Source organism: Spathaspora passalidarum (genome assembly GCF_000223485.1).
Source record: "Spathaspora passalidarum NRRL Y-27907 unplaced genomic scaffold SPAPAscaffold_7, whole genome shotgun sequence".
Classification (NCBI taxonomy): domain Eukaryota; kingdom Fungi; phylum Ascomycota; class Pichiomycetes; order Serinales; family Debaryomycetaceae; genus Spathaspora; species Spathaspora passalidarum.
The window spans coordinates 296,499-314,333 of record NW_006767431.1 but is presented as its reverse complement, the minus strand read 5'-3'; the positions used below and the strand labels follow the sequence as shown (position 1 = coordinate 314,333).

Below are 17,835 nucleotides of genomic sequence, written 5' to 3'. Positions count from 1 at the left end.
ATCAAGATTCGGGAATAAGCGTCACGTATCTCTGCTAATTGCTTGTTTGGGTGTGTTTGGGAATGGAAGTTGATATATCAACCCCCGTCATTGTGAAACAATATCTCTCTTGAATTATTGCAACTTTGTTCACATTTCCATGTTTTTTGGTTTAAATTTCCAGACAATCCATTACAAAAGTTCCGATCTCATGTATGCAGGACACCATTTTAGCCCCAATAAAATTACTATAATTCGCAACTATAACATACTTCCATGTTACAAGAACAAAGAAATCTAATTTGCAGTTTTACTCTCAAATTAAATGCATGTCCATGCTACCCACCAAACATCCATAGGCTTCTCTGACTTCCTCTCTGCCTGATCAGTGCATGGCGCTACCACATGAACAATATGACACTGGTACAACTTGCACGGGATGATTGCAAAGTTTGTAATTCTTGCTGTTTGAATGTGGTCTATGATGGATTTGAGATCAATTTATATAGTGGCACATGTTTTGTATTGTATATTGTTGGATTTGTTAATTCGTCTACATGTACCAGGATAACTGTTTAAGGAAGGTACTTTTAGTCATTAGGTCTTACGGAGGTGGGAAAAAAAGGTGATCAAGTACGCTGCCAAATTGATTTGAGTTTTATCTTTTTTTTTTTTTATTTTTATTTTTACAACCAATCTCTCCCCTAGACGGATTCATCCAGGCAAGAGCAACCACAAAACCATCAAGAGGGAAAGAGAATCGGTTTCGATTAGCAGATTATCTCATACTCAAACAGACACATAGTTTGAGTAATCGTAAGTTATACTTTTGTTCATTGTTGCAAACATCACAAATTACAAAAGTGGGTGATTTTATTTGATTGCCAAGATCAGTACTTGAACAGCACCATACAACTAATTATCCAGAGCTGTTCACGAGTGGGAAAGGTTACGTTAGTTATTAAGAATCCATTGTTTGATCTTCAGCGGGTAGCCGACTAGTATACGCTAATCTGAAACTAACTGCTGCCAATAATCTCAGATACTATCCAAGCTCAAACAAAGTTATATTACATTAGGGGAGGAGTTACAAGAACTGCAAATTAAAAGAGTGAACTACTGTTCAATTTCATTTTATTTCCATTGCAGTAACATCTACACTTTAAACTTGATCACCAAACTGCTTTGCAAAGCGAAATACAGAGGGAAAAAAAAGTTGTGAAAAAGCACGATTTTTTTTTATTTTCCCTTCCAACTTTTTTTTTACAGCCTTTACTTTCATTTGCAAGCTTCCACTTTTGTTGAACGAACCACGTAACAACATAAACAATACCATCACAAACACAGAACCCACCTCACACTTCGATATAAAAATCCTCAGCTAATACACACTACATTCAATATGGAACTTTCTGGACTACCTTCGTTGAAACGACCAATAGAAATACCTACACCTGAAACACTTGCGGCAATTTTTAATAATCCAAAACGCCAAAAAATATCATCCCTTCCAGGGCTATTCAATGACACAAATAGTCGCTTTGTCAAGCTGTCCTATAGTAGCAATGGTAATGAAAAACTACCCAATACGCCTAGTATGCCATTGCCTTTTACTCGACAACAAATTGAAGCTCCATTACTAAATTCAGTTCCATCTAACATCATACCTATCATTCATCCACCCGCGACCATAAACGACTATTTCACTGATGTTAGAACAGATTTAACTAATACGAAATTGTCTAATCAAGTCACAGGAATAATCCAAAAGTTTCCACCACCATTACCACCATTTCCTCCCCAATCACCTCAACTGGATGATGAACTTGACGACGATGAACGAGGCGGTATAATGGTTCCATTTATATACCCCCCTCCCCCAATAATTAACCCCGACACATTACCTTATTCTCTTGCATCATTCAAATCTAGGTTGGAACAAGTTAAATCAACCATGGTAAGTAATCCCGCCCAAGAACAAACCTTGCCTACACGAGGGAGGAAACCGACAAAGAAACTTCAAGAGCAGTTGGAAAGGCAAAAACAAGAGGAACAGCAAGATTCAGGTGATGTAACAATAAAATCACCGTTATCAGAAGGAATATTCGTGCAAGCACCACCATTACCTTTTCCTCCTCCCAACTATATGGCATATCCTCTATCGGCAAATAAATCTACTTTAATTCCTGCCGATGTGTTCCAGTCATTCATTAGTGCCAGTGAAGAATTACCGAGAACAGACATGGTCGTGGCCAGTGCTGCCGGCTCATTGTTTGACATGAGGGAGCAGGCTAATGATGAAGGATTCAATATTGAGGATTTCGAGCGAACCCGGAGGTATAATAATCCGCGATCAGAACAAAGTTACGACGACGAAAATGAAAGTGAGGAGTCAGACGAAGAGGATGCAGATGGATATGATGAAGATGGCGAACAGTTGGAATACTTGAACCGAATTGACACCACTGATTACTTGGATCCATTTGAAAATGATAATAGACGTGATGTATTTCAAATCAATATGAGATCGCCTGCGTATGAAACAGTATCAAAAAAGTTGAGCAAGTTGAAAGATGCAAATTATCATGAGAAAACAAAATCGAATAGAGAGAATGAATACGAGTTTGCCCAAGGTATGACTAGGCTGTTTCTTGAAAGTTTGTCTCCTTCTGATATAATAGATAATCCTGGCAAGGATATTACCCTTCAAAGTGGAAGTAATCGGGAACGAAGAAGAAGTGAACTTGTCAAGTCCATGAATACCGTGGAAGAGTTCAACGAAGAAAATCGTGATGAAATCTATCGTATGAAGAAGAACCAATTATTGAACCGATTACATAATTTACGAAACTCCAAGATCACCTTCACCAGTGTTGAGACCGAAGATGAAGAATTGGACCAATTCAGACAGCTTGCTGAGATTGAACGAGATGAGCAATTAATTCAATTGAAGTTACTGGAGAATTATGAATTATTGAAGACGTCATTGGTTTTCTATGAAGACTCAAACAAGGCATACAAGAATTTAAACCTTGTGCTAATCAACAAACTAGAAAAGTTGAAGAATTTCTTTGTTTATCAACGTGATTTATTCACGGAATATCTTGAGCGGAAACAAGATATTTTTGACATCAAAAGTAAGGAATCACAAAAGCTATTCAACGGCATATCCAATAGAAATTATTCCCAGGAAATCAAAAACATAATAAAGAGTTCCATCATCAATGAACAAGAACAGCACCTTAAACCCGTGGAAATCCCCGATCATGATTTGACTACATTGGCTACGGATACCAGCCATGTTCTCGTTCATGATTTCATGCCGTTGATAACCCCGGAAGAATTCAGCATCATAACTGGAGATATCCCTAGAAAGTCCAAACTTTCCAATAATGCAAAGGACAATAAGCCTGCTACCAACATGAAACACCATATATTCCAGAATTCATTGTATGACCGAATGACATCCGGTTCTGATACCAATGCCAGTGATGCCAATATAAGTAGTGGTGCTGCTCTGGGAAGTGGGAGTACCACAGCTGGACCCAAGAGACGTGGTAGAAGAAGCGCACAATCTTTACAACAAGCTGGTGGTGCCAGTGGAAATACCGGGAATGGCTCCAGTAAGAATAGTGACACCAGGGATGGTTTAGGAGTCAAGTATTCTGAAGCGGCATTGATATCCAAGATTACCAAGCATTTCGTGGGACCACAGCTGGCCATGCCTGATGAATTAACCAACGATTTAGACATGATGGGAATTCAAACAAGATGGCCGGTTCTGAAGTAGTAGTAATAGTAGTAGCATCATGTAGATTGTATAATACATATATTATATTTTGACAACTTGATAAAATCTTTTTATGATGTACATATAAAACTAAACAAATAGAAAAACAGAGTAGTAGGAATAGATAAAGAATTATAAACAATATCAAATACAAACACAAGCTAACGGAAAGTCAAATGAAAATCAAATGTCAGTTTGGGAATCAGCTAAAACGGCAAAGTAACACAATCAATGAAGAAATGAAAATAATTCATAAAACAAGACAAGAAAAAGGACTGGGTATATCTTTTAAACAAAACAAGATTAAAACAGTCAACACTAAATCACATTATTGTCCCATAAAACATGATCGGGTGTGTTTTTTTTTTCTTTAGTATTCTTCAAATTGAGAATAAAGGGCAATCAAAGCATTGCCCCCGCCAATAACATATGGCCAGTTACCCAAAACGGCAGTGAAAGTGTTGTAGATACCCAAGTGGGCCAAGATGTGGTTAGTTGTGGTGGCTAACCAACAAGTTCCAGTACTGTAATTAACAAAGGCACTTTGTTCAACGAGATAGTACACAAAGATCTTGGAAAGGGCAAAGATAAATGGGTCAAAAGCGTAGACTCTGAACAAAACAGTGTCTTCTTCAAATTCAAAGATTCTTCTAGTAAAGTTGAAAAAGTACGACAAAACCAATGGGAAGGCAATTGAGGTCAATAACCAGAAAACAAGAGTGATAAGTGGGTCGTAAGCGAATAAGGTAGTTACTTGAGCAGATGGGAGGGTGGAAGTAGCAAGGAATGGGACATTATCGAGAACAACTTGAGGAATTAAAGCATTCTTGTTTAATGGAACAAGTGGGACATAGTAGGCCAAGTAAACAGCAAATTCAAGAATCAATTCCAAGTAGTTCAATGTGACGGTGGATGACAATTGTTGTCTCAATTGAGCACTGTAGTCGGTATAAGTGACACCGATCTTGTCAGTACATTCGTAAACTCTGTCAACAAATTGTTCGTAGTATTGAAGTACTGGGTCAAAAACAGCTCTAAAGTTCAAAGGTGGAGGAGCATTGTAGTCCTTGTCTTCTTGATCATCTTCTTCTCCCTCTTCTTCGTCTTCTTCTTCGTCACCTTCCTCATCGTCGTCTTCGGTTTCAATCACTTCAACTTCTTCTTCAACGGCGGTGACGTCTTCGTCGCCTTCACCTTCACCTTCTTCACGGGCATCAGCAAGTTCTTGAAGGAGCTTTTGCACAGTTGCTGCACCGTTAGCGGATTTTTCGGCGTAGACGGTCAATTTATCAACCAAAACCTTCTTGGTGTCTTTACTGACGGTGTGGATATCTAATTTTTTGAGGACAGTTACTAGATCTGCCTTTTTATAAGTGGTAAATGAAGACATGGTTTCAACTATAGGTATTGCTCTATTGATTCCTCTAAATATATCTTACAATTATTTGTAATGCTTAAATTAAGTCAATTGTACCAGAAAACGGAAACGTAAACAGGAAAAAGGTAAAGGAAACAGATGCAAAAAAAAGCAGGTGGTGGAAAATGGAAAGAGTAAGAGCAGGAACAAACACTGAGATCTTTGTTTTGGTTTCGTGCATTTTGTGTTTTTCTAATGCGGATTTTCTTTTTTTTTTTTTTCCTTTACGCCAACTGTATTGTTTTGGATTTGTTTTAGTTTCACTGCTTAGTCGATTCAAATTGCGAAATTTTAACTTTGACAAGGAGGCAAGAAGAGTTGAAACTTAACAGGCGTTGGTCTGGTCACCTAACAAGGATAATGGCGTGCTTCTAGAGACAATTCCTACAATAGTGTAAATTAAAGTATTAAATTAAACTTCCAATTGGTAGCTTTTGGAAAAAGTTTCAGAAAACCAATCAACACAAGGCACACATATACATCGGACTGTGTAAACACAGTTGGACCCTGATCAATAATCCGCTGGGACAAGACCAATAGAGATACACGAAATTACCCAGAGGACGAGAATAGGAACTTTCACTAGACTTGCGCACTAAATTCAGAGTGACATGGCTGTTGTTTATGTATTTCCGAATTAGGCAATAAATGGGCCCACCCCAACAATTCTTAGGAGCTTGATGGCCTTTGTTTGCTAGCTTGTTTGTTTGTTTGTTTGTTGTTTGTCTGTTGTTTGTCTGTTTGTATAAACTTATAAACAAACACAAAGCCATCAATTCTTCTATATCGTCGGTCCCAAGTTTAACCCATTCCAGGGCAAATCGCTATATGTATTGTAAACACAGAGGATCACCCATCACGTGATGGTGTCCACTGAGATTAAGCAAATGTTTTTGTGTGGAGATCTGGATAGCTTTGTTGCCAGTCATTGTAGATTTAGTAGTAAGGCTGATGCTATAGAACTGTGTTAATGTGAGATTTAGCAACTTTTAGTTAATTAGCACATGTAGACACATCATGTAAACTTCTCCTGTCTGCAACTTACAGATATCACCACCAGAGTCACTCATCGGTCTATTGTACTGCACAAACTCTAAATTCTTTCTCATCTCTGGTGTAGTAGTTTTTTATATCACAGTTTTTTCTTAGCCATTCTGTTGCATCATCACTCTTGCCACCATATCGTTACATCTTGATCGATAGACTTTTATAGACTGCATACCATATGAACTAGCTACAAATCCACAGGAATGAAACCTATACGTACTATACGACCGCTACTACGGTCTCAATACACCAGACTATGTTCACAATTACGACATACAACATCATTCTCCACTTTTTCAAGGTGTCAACAAGAAACCATACCCACAACATCAGATACAGCCAAGGAGGAACCAAGAGTCAACCAACTAGGCATTCAATACCTTTCCAATGACTTACACAAGAAATTGTTCCCAACCACATCTCCACAAGACTACCTTAAACCAAAATATCCCGAATTAATAGACATATCAGAGAATCACCTTAGTCATAATGAGCTTTTAGGGAAAAGGACCCAGATTACTGACCCAATCACAATCAAGAACTTTCCAGAATTGATGGGAGACTCACTAGACGAACATTTCCACAAATTGGCCCAACGATCTAGTAATCCATATCTTTCGATGTGTGAAGAATTTTTAACTGCCGAGGGATCAGGCATACCGCCCCGACCAGACAGCAAAAATTGGCTATTCCAAGCTGGATGGACAAGATATACTCCAGATGGACCCCCGGAATCAGTGGATTTCCCATTAGAAAACGAATTAGTGTTTGATGTGGAAGTAATGTATAAAATTTCACAATATCCAGTCATGGCAACTTGTGCATCTAGCAAAGCATGGTATGGATGGGTATCACCAGTACTACTTGACATCGCCGAGAAAGACAAGAAGAAGCGGAAAATCAACTGGGAGCACTTGATTCCTATGAATTGTGCCAAACATCGTAAATTAATCATTGGATACAATGTGAGTTACGATCGGGCAAGAATACGAGATGAATACAATATTAAACAGACAAAGGCATTCTATCTTGATGGCATGTCACTACATGTGGCCATCAGTGGGATATGTTCACGCCAAAGACCCAAATGGCAGAAGCACAGAAAGAATCAGAAAATCCTGGATGATGGTGAATTTGAGCATTTGGGATTGACCGAGGAAGAGCTCAAGAATTTGATCGTGGATGAAGAATCCGAAGATCCATGGTTAAAGAAAGGAGCACCAAATTCCTTGGCAAACGTTGCTGAGTTTCATTGTGGAATCAAGATGGATAAAACCGATCGTGATTATTTTGCCAGTGAAGATCCGCAAGAAGTAATTGACAATTTTCACAAATTAATGGATTATTGTGCTCGTGATGTTGAAGCTACTTATATTGTTACCAAGAAATTATTCCCGGAATTCCGACAAAGAGTTCCTCACCCAGTATCCTTTGCCGCATTGAGACACATGGGAAGTTTAATTCTACCAACCACAACTAAATGGAACAAGTACATCGAATCAGCAAATTCCCATTATTATGCTAACCGTGAGAAAGTGACTGAAAGTTTAAAACAACGAGCTGTTGAGTTGGTTGAATATATTGAAAAACAAGACGACAACTTAATGCCAGACCACGAGAGCGATCCTTGGTTAAGTCAATTGAATTGGGAGATCAAACAGCCAAGAATGAAGAAAGATGGAACTCCGTGGTCAAGGCAAGCGTTTATGACCGGATATCCTGAATGGTATCGAGACTTGTTCAAGAAAGAAAAGGGGAATGAAGATCGTGAAATGAATTTGACATTACGTACCAGAACTGCTCCATTGTTTCTTCGATTGAAATGGGAAGGGTATCCTATATTTTGGGTTGATTCTCAAGGCTGGTGTTTCAAAGTGCCTTACAATGCTGACATTATAGATGCTATGGCCAAAAAGAACTATCACGAGGCGAAATTGACTAAAGAGGAGATTCAAGAACACCATGATGTATTACGAGGAGGAAATGGTGAAGCATTTGTTCTTTTCAAGATCCCACATCCTGATGGGGCTGGTAAGAGATGTACTTCAGTTCTTTCCAAGAATTTTATCCAATATTTTGAAAATGGAACTTTAACTTCTGAATTTGAATATGCTAGAGAGATTATGACCCTTAACAATGAAGCCTCATATTGGATGGGAAATAGAAATAGAATCATGGAGCAATTTGTGGTTTTTAGCAAGGAAGGATTAAACAATTTCTTCCCTAATAAGGAAATCAGAAAAGAACATAAAAACATGGGAATAATAATCCCCATGTTGGCAACCATGGGTACTATCACGAGACGGGCAACTGAAAACACCTGGCTAACTGCATCCAATGCCAAAAAGAATAGAATTGGCTCAGAATTGAAATCGTTGATTGAAGCCCCACAAGGATACTGTTTTGTTGGTGCCGATGTTGACTCTGAGGAATTGTGGATTGCTTCGTTAGTAGGAGACTCTATGTTTCAAACCCATGGGGGTACCGCATTAGGATGGATGACTTTAGAAGGGGAAAAGAGTCAAAAAACAGATTTGCATTCCAAGACTGCCAGTATATTAGGAATATCACGTAATGATGCTAAAGTGTTTAATTATGGACGTATTTACGGTGCTGGTGTGACATTTGCTACTCGATTATTAAAGCAATTTAATAAGGATATCAGCGATAACGATGCTGAAACCATGGCCAAGAAATTGTATGCCAGCACCAAGGGTCAATCAAAATATTCTAAACATTTCAATGGGAAATTGTATTTTGGAGGATCGGAATCGATCATGTTTAATGCACTAGAAGCAATTGCCCAACAGGAAGAACCAAGAACGCCAGTATTGGGAGCATCTATTACTGATGCACTCAATGCCAAGAATTTGAAGAAGAACAATTATATGACTCTGAGGGTCAATTGGACAATTCAAAGTTCTGGAGTTGATTATCTTCACTTGTTGATTGTAGCTATGGACTACCTTATCGAGGAATACAAAGTCGATGCCCGATTGATGATTACTGTTCATGACGAACTTCGATATCTTGTCAAGGAAGAAGATAAGTATAAAGTGGCGTTATTGTTGCAAATTGCCAATGTTTGGACAAGAGCTATGTTTTGTGAACAATTAGGTATTAAAGAAGTACCACAATCCTGTGCCTTCTTCTCGGAAGTAGATATTGATCATGTATTACGAAAAGAAGTTGGAATGGATTGTGTTACTCCACTGAACCCGAATCCAATTCCCAAGGGGGAATCATTGGATATTAGAAAGTTGTTGGAAATCTGTGGTCATGGAGAGATTTTGGAGAACGTGAGGCGATCAAGAATAAGAGGATTATATTCGGAAAGAACCCCAATTATCAGCGGGTTGGATAGTAACTTGAATACTAAAGCCAAGATAGCCAAGATTAGATTGCAGACATCTGTGGACGAAGACGAATGGAAAAAGAACCTTCGCTTGTTTGGTCATGCATTAAAGCAAGAGGATCCCAGAGATGAAACGAAGAATGGCGGAAGCAAAGCAGCTCAAACAAAGAAAAAGTCTACCAAAGTTAAGCGTACTAAAACCAGCAGATCTAACGATGAATACCCATCAACCACAGAGAGACTGACCCGTACTACAAATGTAAACCATGGGAGGAACAATGATACTGCAGTTGAACTATTATCATATAGAGAACGACAAGATATCATGTCAGCAATAGCGGTTACAGAAAAGCAAAGGGAAGGAAAATATAGGGATAAAAGTTATACCACTACAGGAGGAAGAACCAAGAGAAAGTATCCAAACTGGAATATGGAGCCGGGAAGACAATACGTGAAAGAGGAGTTTGCAGAATCTCCAGCCAATGTACTAGAGGTTATGGCTGAACCAGTGGAATTTAAGCTGACTATATTTGAACCTTCAATTGATGAATTATATGCGAGAAGCATACAATATTCTGATGTTGGGGTTCGACTATCTCAATTAAATTTCGAAGACGATCCTCATCGATATTCAAGAAATCCACATCTGCAACATCACCCTCCGTTTCGACGAGCGGACCTCGGTCCATCGTCCGAATTCAAATCACACTATAGATAAGTCTATCCCGGTTCATCCACCAAATATCACTCTTCCCACTGAAATTCCTTCTCTATGATTTTTTTCCCCCACATTTTGAGACTTAACCATTGACTAATAATTGCTGAATTGTAATTTCAGCATTGATACTTTGATATTATTATTATAACAATTGATTGCGAAGCAAGCCGTGTATTAATACCTTGCTAATCCAATCATTGAACTTATATTGCTATGAAAATTTATTATTTTAAGATTTTGTGTGTTACACTTCTCTCTAGATATGAGAGGAATTTTTATATTGGGATTATATTTGACGATATAGAATATATAGATGATTACTAGGGTATATGTAATATATGTATAAATCAGATCAAACATCCTTACTCTGGTAATAGTTGTAAGTGACACCTGGAACGGCTTTCGCTTCGCGTTTCCTGAACACGTAAGCGTAGCAGACCCAACCAACAATAGATACCGAGATTACTATTTTCATTACATTTTGAAAGTTTTTGTTTTCCAACTTGTCAGTATACTGTTTGATGAATGCAACCTTATCTTGAGCTTCCTTTTCTGGTTTTCTTTGGTACATGTTGTTAGAAGCAGGACTGGGGTTATGATGGCCGTGAGGTTGGTGTTCGTGTCTTTTTCCCAAGTCTGAGTCATGCTCATGCTCATGCTCATGCTCAGGTTCTTGTCCGTGGTTGCCAACATCATTATCACTTAATCCAACACTCTGGTCTTGTTCTTGCACTTGGTGTTCCTGGTAAATCTGTCCCTCCCACTCATCTACAAATATGTACTCTGGGTAGAAGATGTTCTCATTGGAAATAGCTACTGCATCACCGTCCTCAACAGCAATTTCACCGACAACACCGCAAACAAGAAATAGTGAAACAGGAAGCAATAATTGAAAACCTTTCATATTGCCAAAGAAAAGAATAGACAGGAAGAGATAATAATTGACGTGTCCATGTCTTTAAATACATGAAGAAAATATACGAACGAGTAGAGGGGATTAATTTTTTGGGTGCGAAAAAATAATTCTATTTATTATTTACGAGATTTCAAGGGATGAAGAAAATAACAAAATTCACATTTCCCCAATCTCGTCAACGAAATAATATCCATGGAAACGTATCTAATTGAGTTAGTACATTGTCTTTTTTTCTCTCTCTCGCTGAATCTAGAACATCATTGTTTTAGTGTGTTGTTAATAGCAACTTTATTGTGCGTAAATGAAGATGGAAATGTACCTAAAAAAAACAATGCAGTTAGATCGCATAAGCTTATCAACAAGGTTTCTGGGTCCTCTTTATTACAGCAAAAGAGAGACTTCATCCTGATTAATCACAACAATGTTTAAATACAAATAGCGAGACTTGGGGGGATATCTTTCTGGCGTATCGTGCTTGTTCGTCAATTTTTGTTCAAATACCATATGAGAGTTTCACATTCCTGGGTATTTATGACGATAACTGTATAAATCCAGATGGGGTATAGAGTGTTCACAAACTTCTAATAATTGTAAAATGCGTAACCAAGGAAACTGCTTAAGACCTCCATAGGAGTGTACTTTGATTTGATGTAGCACATGACCTGAGCACAGACCCCATAATCCCTTGAAACCCTGCCCCGTTCCGCATGGTTTCAATCCTGCAAAGTTTTTATCCGAAATGAGAGCCACTTTAAATCTTCATAAGGGGTACACCCTCGTTTAAATTGAAGTGTAGAGAATCAATTTCATCCAAACCAAAGACATCATCTATTGCTCAGGTCGATAATCCTCAGACCGCCAATTCCAATTACTTGAGTTTTAAATTGGTAATCTCTCCTTGAATTCTTTAAGAATATTGCTTGTATGAAAGTCTTTTACATAAATCAACTTAGGTTATTTAAACGAGGAATAAGGCTGATCAGGTCAGAACACCTGTTTCCAATATTTTGAATGAATAATTGATTTATTGAATAATTATCCTCTATATCACCGGTAAAAGACAAATCAGTTTGTATATGAAGTTGAGCAATTTTGATACTTCTGGGGAAGAACCGGCTCGAAAACAAATTCGTCTCTCCCGTGATTCAACAGCACTCGGAGAAACGTTTTGTATTATCAAAGTAAAGTACAACATTTTTCTCCAACTTCGCGATTAGTTCGTTAGGAAGCAAAAGAAAGTCACTTGGAGTGATTAGCAAAATTCTTACTTTTCTGCCCGTTTTCATGAGTAGAATCCTCCATCTCCTCGTACAGAGCTTATTTTCTGATTCTTGACATTATTAGTTTGAATTATCACTAGTGAAATTAGGTTGCGATCACAAAGTACGCAATTTGGTTATTATTTGAAGATATGTTGAGAACCGGTCCTGTACTCTCGTTTGTCCGTATTTTCTTGCATGCAGATCCTGACCTGTTGGGATTAATCCATTATACATTCTGAACTTCGGAGCAAATGGCACACATTAAAAAAGCAAAATTCAATCCTCTCCTTGTCTCAAATCGTAGAAAGTCCAACGCAGTAGGTCTACATGTTAAGTTATGCCACCTAAGATCTTGTGTTTGATTCTTTACGAATAAACAGCAGATTCCTGCAACCACATCGGAAATTTAGAAACCCAAAAACACTCAAGGCATTGTTATGCATCATCACTTAGAACAGCCTTTCTCCAGAAGAATTTTTCAGCATTATCATTAAACTAGAAAGTTAAGTACCCAAATAAACTTTAAAACTATATTCTCAAAAAATGTGACATTGGCAAAGCTTAATACGACGAACATCATTTCAGCCCTAAATCTGCAAGCCACATTATCAGATTAATATATCTTGGTTAACGGCTTAGATCTACTAAAAGGAATAGAACAAGAAACTGCAATTGAAAAAAAATGTCGCAGCACAAAAAGAAAATGTTTACGGTTAGAATCCGGCCCGGCTTAAACCTTTCCCACCATTTCTTTTTTCTTTATTTTTTTTTTTCGCTGGTCATAGCGCGGGTGATTTTTAATGCCGTTCGGTTCAAAAACGGCTAGGTAAAACACAACATCAATATTGACTTAGTAATATGGGTTTTCTTGGAGGGGTGATAGCGTTGTGGGGCATTGTACAGACAAGGGGTTTTTTTTACTAAAAAGCTTATCATATTACTTACAGGGACTCTATGTGCTTGGAATGAGTAATTTCAGTTTAAGCTTTATCTGATGAAATAGCTGGCTAGGAAGACACTCGTCCAGCAGCGCACAAAACAAGCTAATCCGGACTTAAATATGTTTACAAAACATTATCAGCAACAAAAAAAAATAGAAATTTTTGCGGACGTTTTTTTCCAATCTCGCGAGGAGGGGGCCTTAAACGAATTACTTCAGTGGAGGTGGAAAAAAAAACCTTGGTAATTTATGCTGAATAATCCGATCTCGATCTATTGCTAAATGTAAGCAAGTATCTGTCGTCGGCACGTTAGCCCAATATAATTACAATGTAGAAATTTTTAAAAAAATGTAGGTGAAATGATATCATTAACCACGAGTCCAGCCAAGTCATGCGAAAAATAACTTGGGATCTGATGATATTTTTGCGATGGGATTGAAGATGATGGGGCGTTACTATATAAAGACCTTCCCATTCTATAATCGCACACTACTGTAGGTCGACTTTACGACTTCTCGGGCGGAGATGGTTTTGTAGGTTTATTTACTCCGAGTCAATTTGAAAAATCCCTCGGTGATAGCAGTTTGTACCTTGGTTTTCCACAAATTATATCTCTCCCCGGTTTTGTCGGAAATATTGTCATCACACACACTTTTCACAAAAATATTTTTTTTTTCAATGTGTAGTTCTGTTTGTTTGCATGATGTGCGTTTTTTTATTTACTTTGTTGTTGAATTATTTTTTTACTTCACTTCGCACAACGGGCAGAAAAATTGAAAAAAAAAGAAAGCCGCTCAGTGTCTTCGCTGGGAAAAGTGTTTTTATTTTAATTACCTCAATCTGAACAAAAAAATTTAGTGATGAACAAATAAATAAAGTTATAAATTACTGAGATTTCCCAATTGATTTTTTTCCGTTCTTTTTCTTGCTTCTTTTCAATCTCTTTTCTAATTGACAAAGATTTAAATTAAAAATGTTGCCAGCCGGTGTTATTCTTGTGTTTTGTTTAATCTTCTGTGCTTTCGTTGCCGTCATGGGTGTTTTCATCCAAAAGAAACTCAAGGCCAAGAAGTCTCAACAAAGATTTTAAACGGTCATCAAACTTGACTTGACTTGAGAACACACTATCCATGTGTCTGCTTGTTTTTATACTATAATACGAATCTTGCTTGGTTTTTTTTATTAATTGTTTCTACTACCACCAGTGAAAGACATTGTTGCTGATCTTTCTGCTGTGTTCGTTGTTTATTCTTTCTACAAAATTTAATATTATTATCTATTACAGGGAATTAGGGAAAATATTACCAGTTTTTTTTATATTAATTGTGGCAGTTATATGTCGCTACTTTAAATTACAATTTTGGTTTGTTAATGGTGAAATTGGGGAATTTTATCATTAATATAATTACTAATTATGATTCATCACAAACAAGACACTTTGAATTAATTGCTTGGATAGATGATTGGGGAATCGTTTATTTAAACATGATGTTCAGCTTGTAACTACATTGTTTTTTATATAGTTAGTGTTTTTTTATACTGATGTTTTTATAATACATATACACGTTTTAAACACAACAACTATCATCATAACGTTTGATTGTATACATCTCGCCGAATATTTTTTAACAAAGTCGTGCGGTTTGTCCGATGAATTAATGACTTATCTAATTCATATTTCATTGGTTGACCAGCATTCCATGTTAACTGATAACAGTTAAAATGTTGTTATCATGTTCTATCTACAAGATCAAGAGATTGTTAATTTAATCGGTTACCCCTTTATCCGGTATCATGTTCCCGGAACGAACTGGAACCCCTAGTTTTAATCGATGAGCATATAATTTTGTCATGACAAATGACCCAATGACATGTTTTTTTTTCTTTGTGTGGGATTTCCCGGTTAGGCACACAACAAGAAAAATACCGCATATATATATATATAAAAAATAAATCAGATTATTTTTTTGTGGCCTAATTATATGCATGATACGTCATATTTGCAACATTTTGCAAATTCAACTATACTTCTAGGAAGTACTTATTTAAGGAAACAACTTTCAGACTGTTCAAATATTCCTAAGAATCAAACAGTTTCAATCGACTACAAATATTTGGTGAATACCAACTACGAAAAAGAATAGTTCATGCAATAAAGGCCTGCTTCAAATTAGAATTTACGAATTAAAACTGCAAAATCTATATATGTCTATAAACTACTAATCTTCCTCTTCGTCATCCTCTGACATCCAATAAGATTGAATCATACCCACAAATGCCAAAAGCGACATTGACCACCAGATTAATTCACCCATATTCAATTTATCCCCCAATGACATCAAATACCCAAAAATCATTGGACCAGCACATCTAGCCAAGGCAATGATACTCATGGTAGCACTATTAACATACGCACGGTGTTCCTTTGCTGCTGCCCGGTGATTCAAAATCATAACTTGGGGCATACCTGTTGCGGAAGCCAATGTCTTTATTGAAGTTAATGAATAAAGTAAAATTGGCGTGAACCAAGTTGGGAAAAATGGATTGTATTCATGTAATGTGAAAATTGCAAATGGAACAACAAAATATAAGAATGGGAATATGGAAACGCTAAATCTGTAACCATTCACTGTTCCTAACTTGGCATCAATAATAGGGAAAACTAAAAGGACAATTAACATACCCATTATACCTGTAGATGAAAAAAGTGTCCCGATATAACTGACATCAAGACCTAACCCACCAACAATCTTGAATGGGAATTTCAATTTATCTGGTTGGAATCTAGATGCAAGAAACACAGGTAAGAATTCATTATACGTAACACTATGGAGGGAAATAATGAAATTACCTGTAATGACACGAATAACTTTTGGTGTGAATGCATTCTTGTAAGAAGGTCTGTATGGCTTTGTGTCACTGGAATAAGTATCGACTATGGTTCTTGACATTTCTCGAGACAAATATGGTTTGACACTATCACCAACTGGGTCCAGTTCAGAAGAAGCTATATCTGATGAGTCAATATCTGACAAGTCTTGGCTGTTGATAGATTCGGAATCGGATAATAATGTAGTTGTTTCGGTGACTTCGGGTGTCTTGTTACTGTTGTAATTTGCTTGCCATGGTCTAACAGGAGTACTGATACCAACTTTGCTTAACAACCAATCACCCAAATCTACACCATAATCATGACGATATTTGAAAACTTCATGAGTTTCTTCCAAAAATAAAATCCCACAAATAAGACTAAACCATAAAAATAAAGCAACCACAATATTTGATAATGCATAGGGGTATTTAGTGATAAATCGCTGGTATAACGATTCTTGCAATACCGACATAGTATCTTCATCGTGATGATATGGATTCTTTGGATTTGGATGTGTCAAGTACTTTGAACCTCCAATAGCAGGACCAATAATTGCCCCAAAGTTGAATAAAAGTGGCAAGGTAGAAAATGCCAATGGTTGATGTCTTTTTTCAGTTGCAATTTCACCAATGGCTGTTCTCAAAACGGCAACATTCCCATTAAGGACTCCAGCAAGTGATCTTGCCGCTAACGCCCAATAATAATTTTGACTGAACCCAAATAACAAAAGTGAAATTGACGTTCCGGCAAGACCAATCAACAAGATGAATTTTCTACCAATTCTATCCGAAAGTTTTCCCCATCGCACTGCAAATATAAACTGGCAAAATGCAAATGATGATGCTAAATATCCACTATACTTTGAGATATCTTGTTCCAGTTTAGCAATCTGGAAATCTCGAATCATAAAATAAACATAAGGGAATAATGATGTGAATGCTAATGGTTCTGAAAATCTTATTAGACAAATGATAAGCATTTGTCGGACCGGGAAGTCCTTTAGCGTATCTTTATATGACATGGTGATGTTAGGTCCCTGAAGTAATCAAAAAAAGTAAAAACGGAAAAGAAAACAGTTTATATTTAAAGGGAAAAAAATTTTTATAACCCCGATCGGTGTCACGGATATATGATTATGAGGCTCGGAGTGGATAATTGTGGTTTATGCACCGGCACACGTCATGAATTAAATTAACAATGACACCACACTCAGCGACAGATTGTTTGGTGAATGGAATCATCCACGCCTAATTACGTCGTAACTGTGTAAATTGATATAACTTGGAAACGAGATTACTTCATCTTAAACTAAAACACTCACTTGTAAAGTTGACGATTTAACATCTCGGTACCTGATCGATTTTGCGAACATTATGTCATCGTTTCTTTTTTTTTTTCTTGTTCTTCGTGGACAATGAATTTAATAATGCACGTGTAGTTATCAAAACAAACTTGAAATATATGTTTACAAACGGTTGTTGGTGGGGTTAATTAAGTAATTCTAGGTATGGTTGATTGGGGTAGCTATTTGTATGCAT

At 37.1% G+C, this 17,835-nt stretch overlaps 5 protein-coding genes across 5 annotated transcripts; 2 read left to right on the top strand and 3 right to left on the bottom strand. All coding sequences in view use genetic code 12, as the record gives it.

Moving 5' to 3' along the window:
* Positions 1-1,516: 1,516 nt before the first annotated feature.
* FGR47 (Fgr47p) lies at positions 1,517-5,306 on the top strand (the record flags this gene model as incomplete). The annotated part of the gene is made up of 2 exons (XM_007377289.1): positions 1,517-1,940; positions 2,079-5,306. 2 exons carry the CDS (start codon positions 1,577-1,579, stop codon positions 3,767-3,769), a joined length of 2,055 nt encoding a protein of 684 aa, XP_007377351.1.
* On the bottom strand, positions 4,140-5,296 carry SPAPADRAFT_63227 (uncharacterized protein; the record flags this gene model as incomplete). Its single annotated transcript, XM_007377290.1, has 1 exon — positions 4,140-5,296. The coding sequence occupies one exon, from the start codon at positions 5,157-5,159 to the stop codon at positions 4,140-4,142; it is 1,020 nt and encodes a 339-aa protein (XP_007377352.1).
* A 1,047-nt stretch (positions 5,307-6,353) lies between the features above and the next one.
* Positions 6,354-10,889, top strand: SPAPADRAFT_157322 (DNA-directed DNA polymerase gamma; the record flags this gene model as incomplete). The annotated part of the gene is made up of 1 exon (XM_007377288.1): positions 6,354-10,889. The coding sequence occupies one exon, from the start codon at positions 6,437-6,439 to the stop codon at positions 10,304-10,306; it is 3,870 nt and encodes a 1,289-aa protein (XP_007377350.1).
* Positions 10,659-11,210, bottom strand: SPAPADRAFT_52467 (uncharacterized protein; the record flags this gene model as incomplete). Its single annotated transcript, XM_007377287.1, has 1 exon — positions 10,659-11,210. The coding sequence occupies one exon, from the start codon at positions 11,208-11,210 to the stop codon at positions 10,659-10,661; it is 552 nt and encodes a 183-aa protein (XP_007377349.1).
* A 4,434-nt stretch (positions 11,211-15,644) lies between these two features.
* SPAPADRAFT_143577 (uncharacterized protein) lies at positions 15,645-17,318 on the bottom strand (the record flags this gene model as incomplete). Its single annotated transcript, XM_007377286.1, has 2 exons — positions 15,645-16,334; positions 16,413-17,318. The coding sequence occupies 2 exons, from the start codon at positions 17,316-17,318 to the stop codon at positions 15,645-15,647; spliced, it is 1,596 nt and encodes a 531-aa protein (XP_007377348.1).
* Positions 17,319-17,835: the final 517 nt, after the last annotated feature.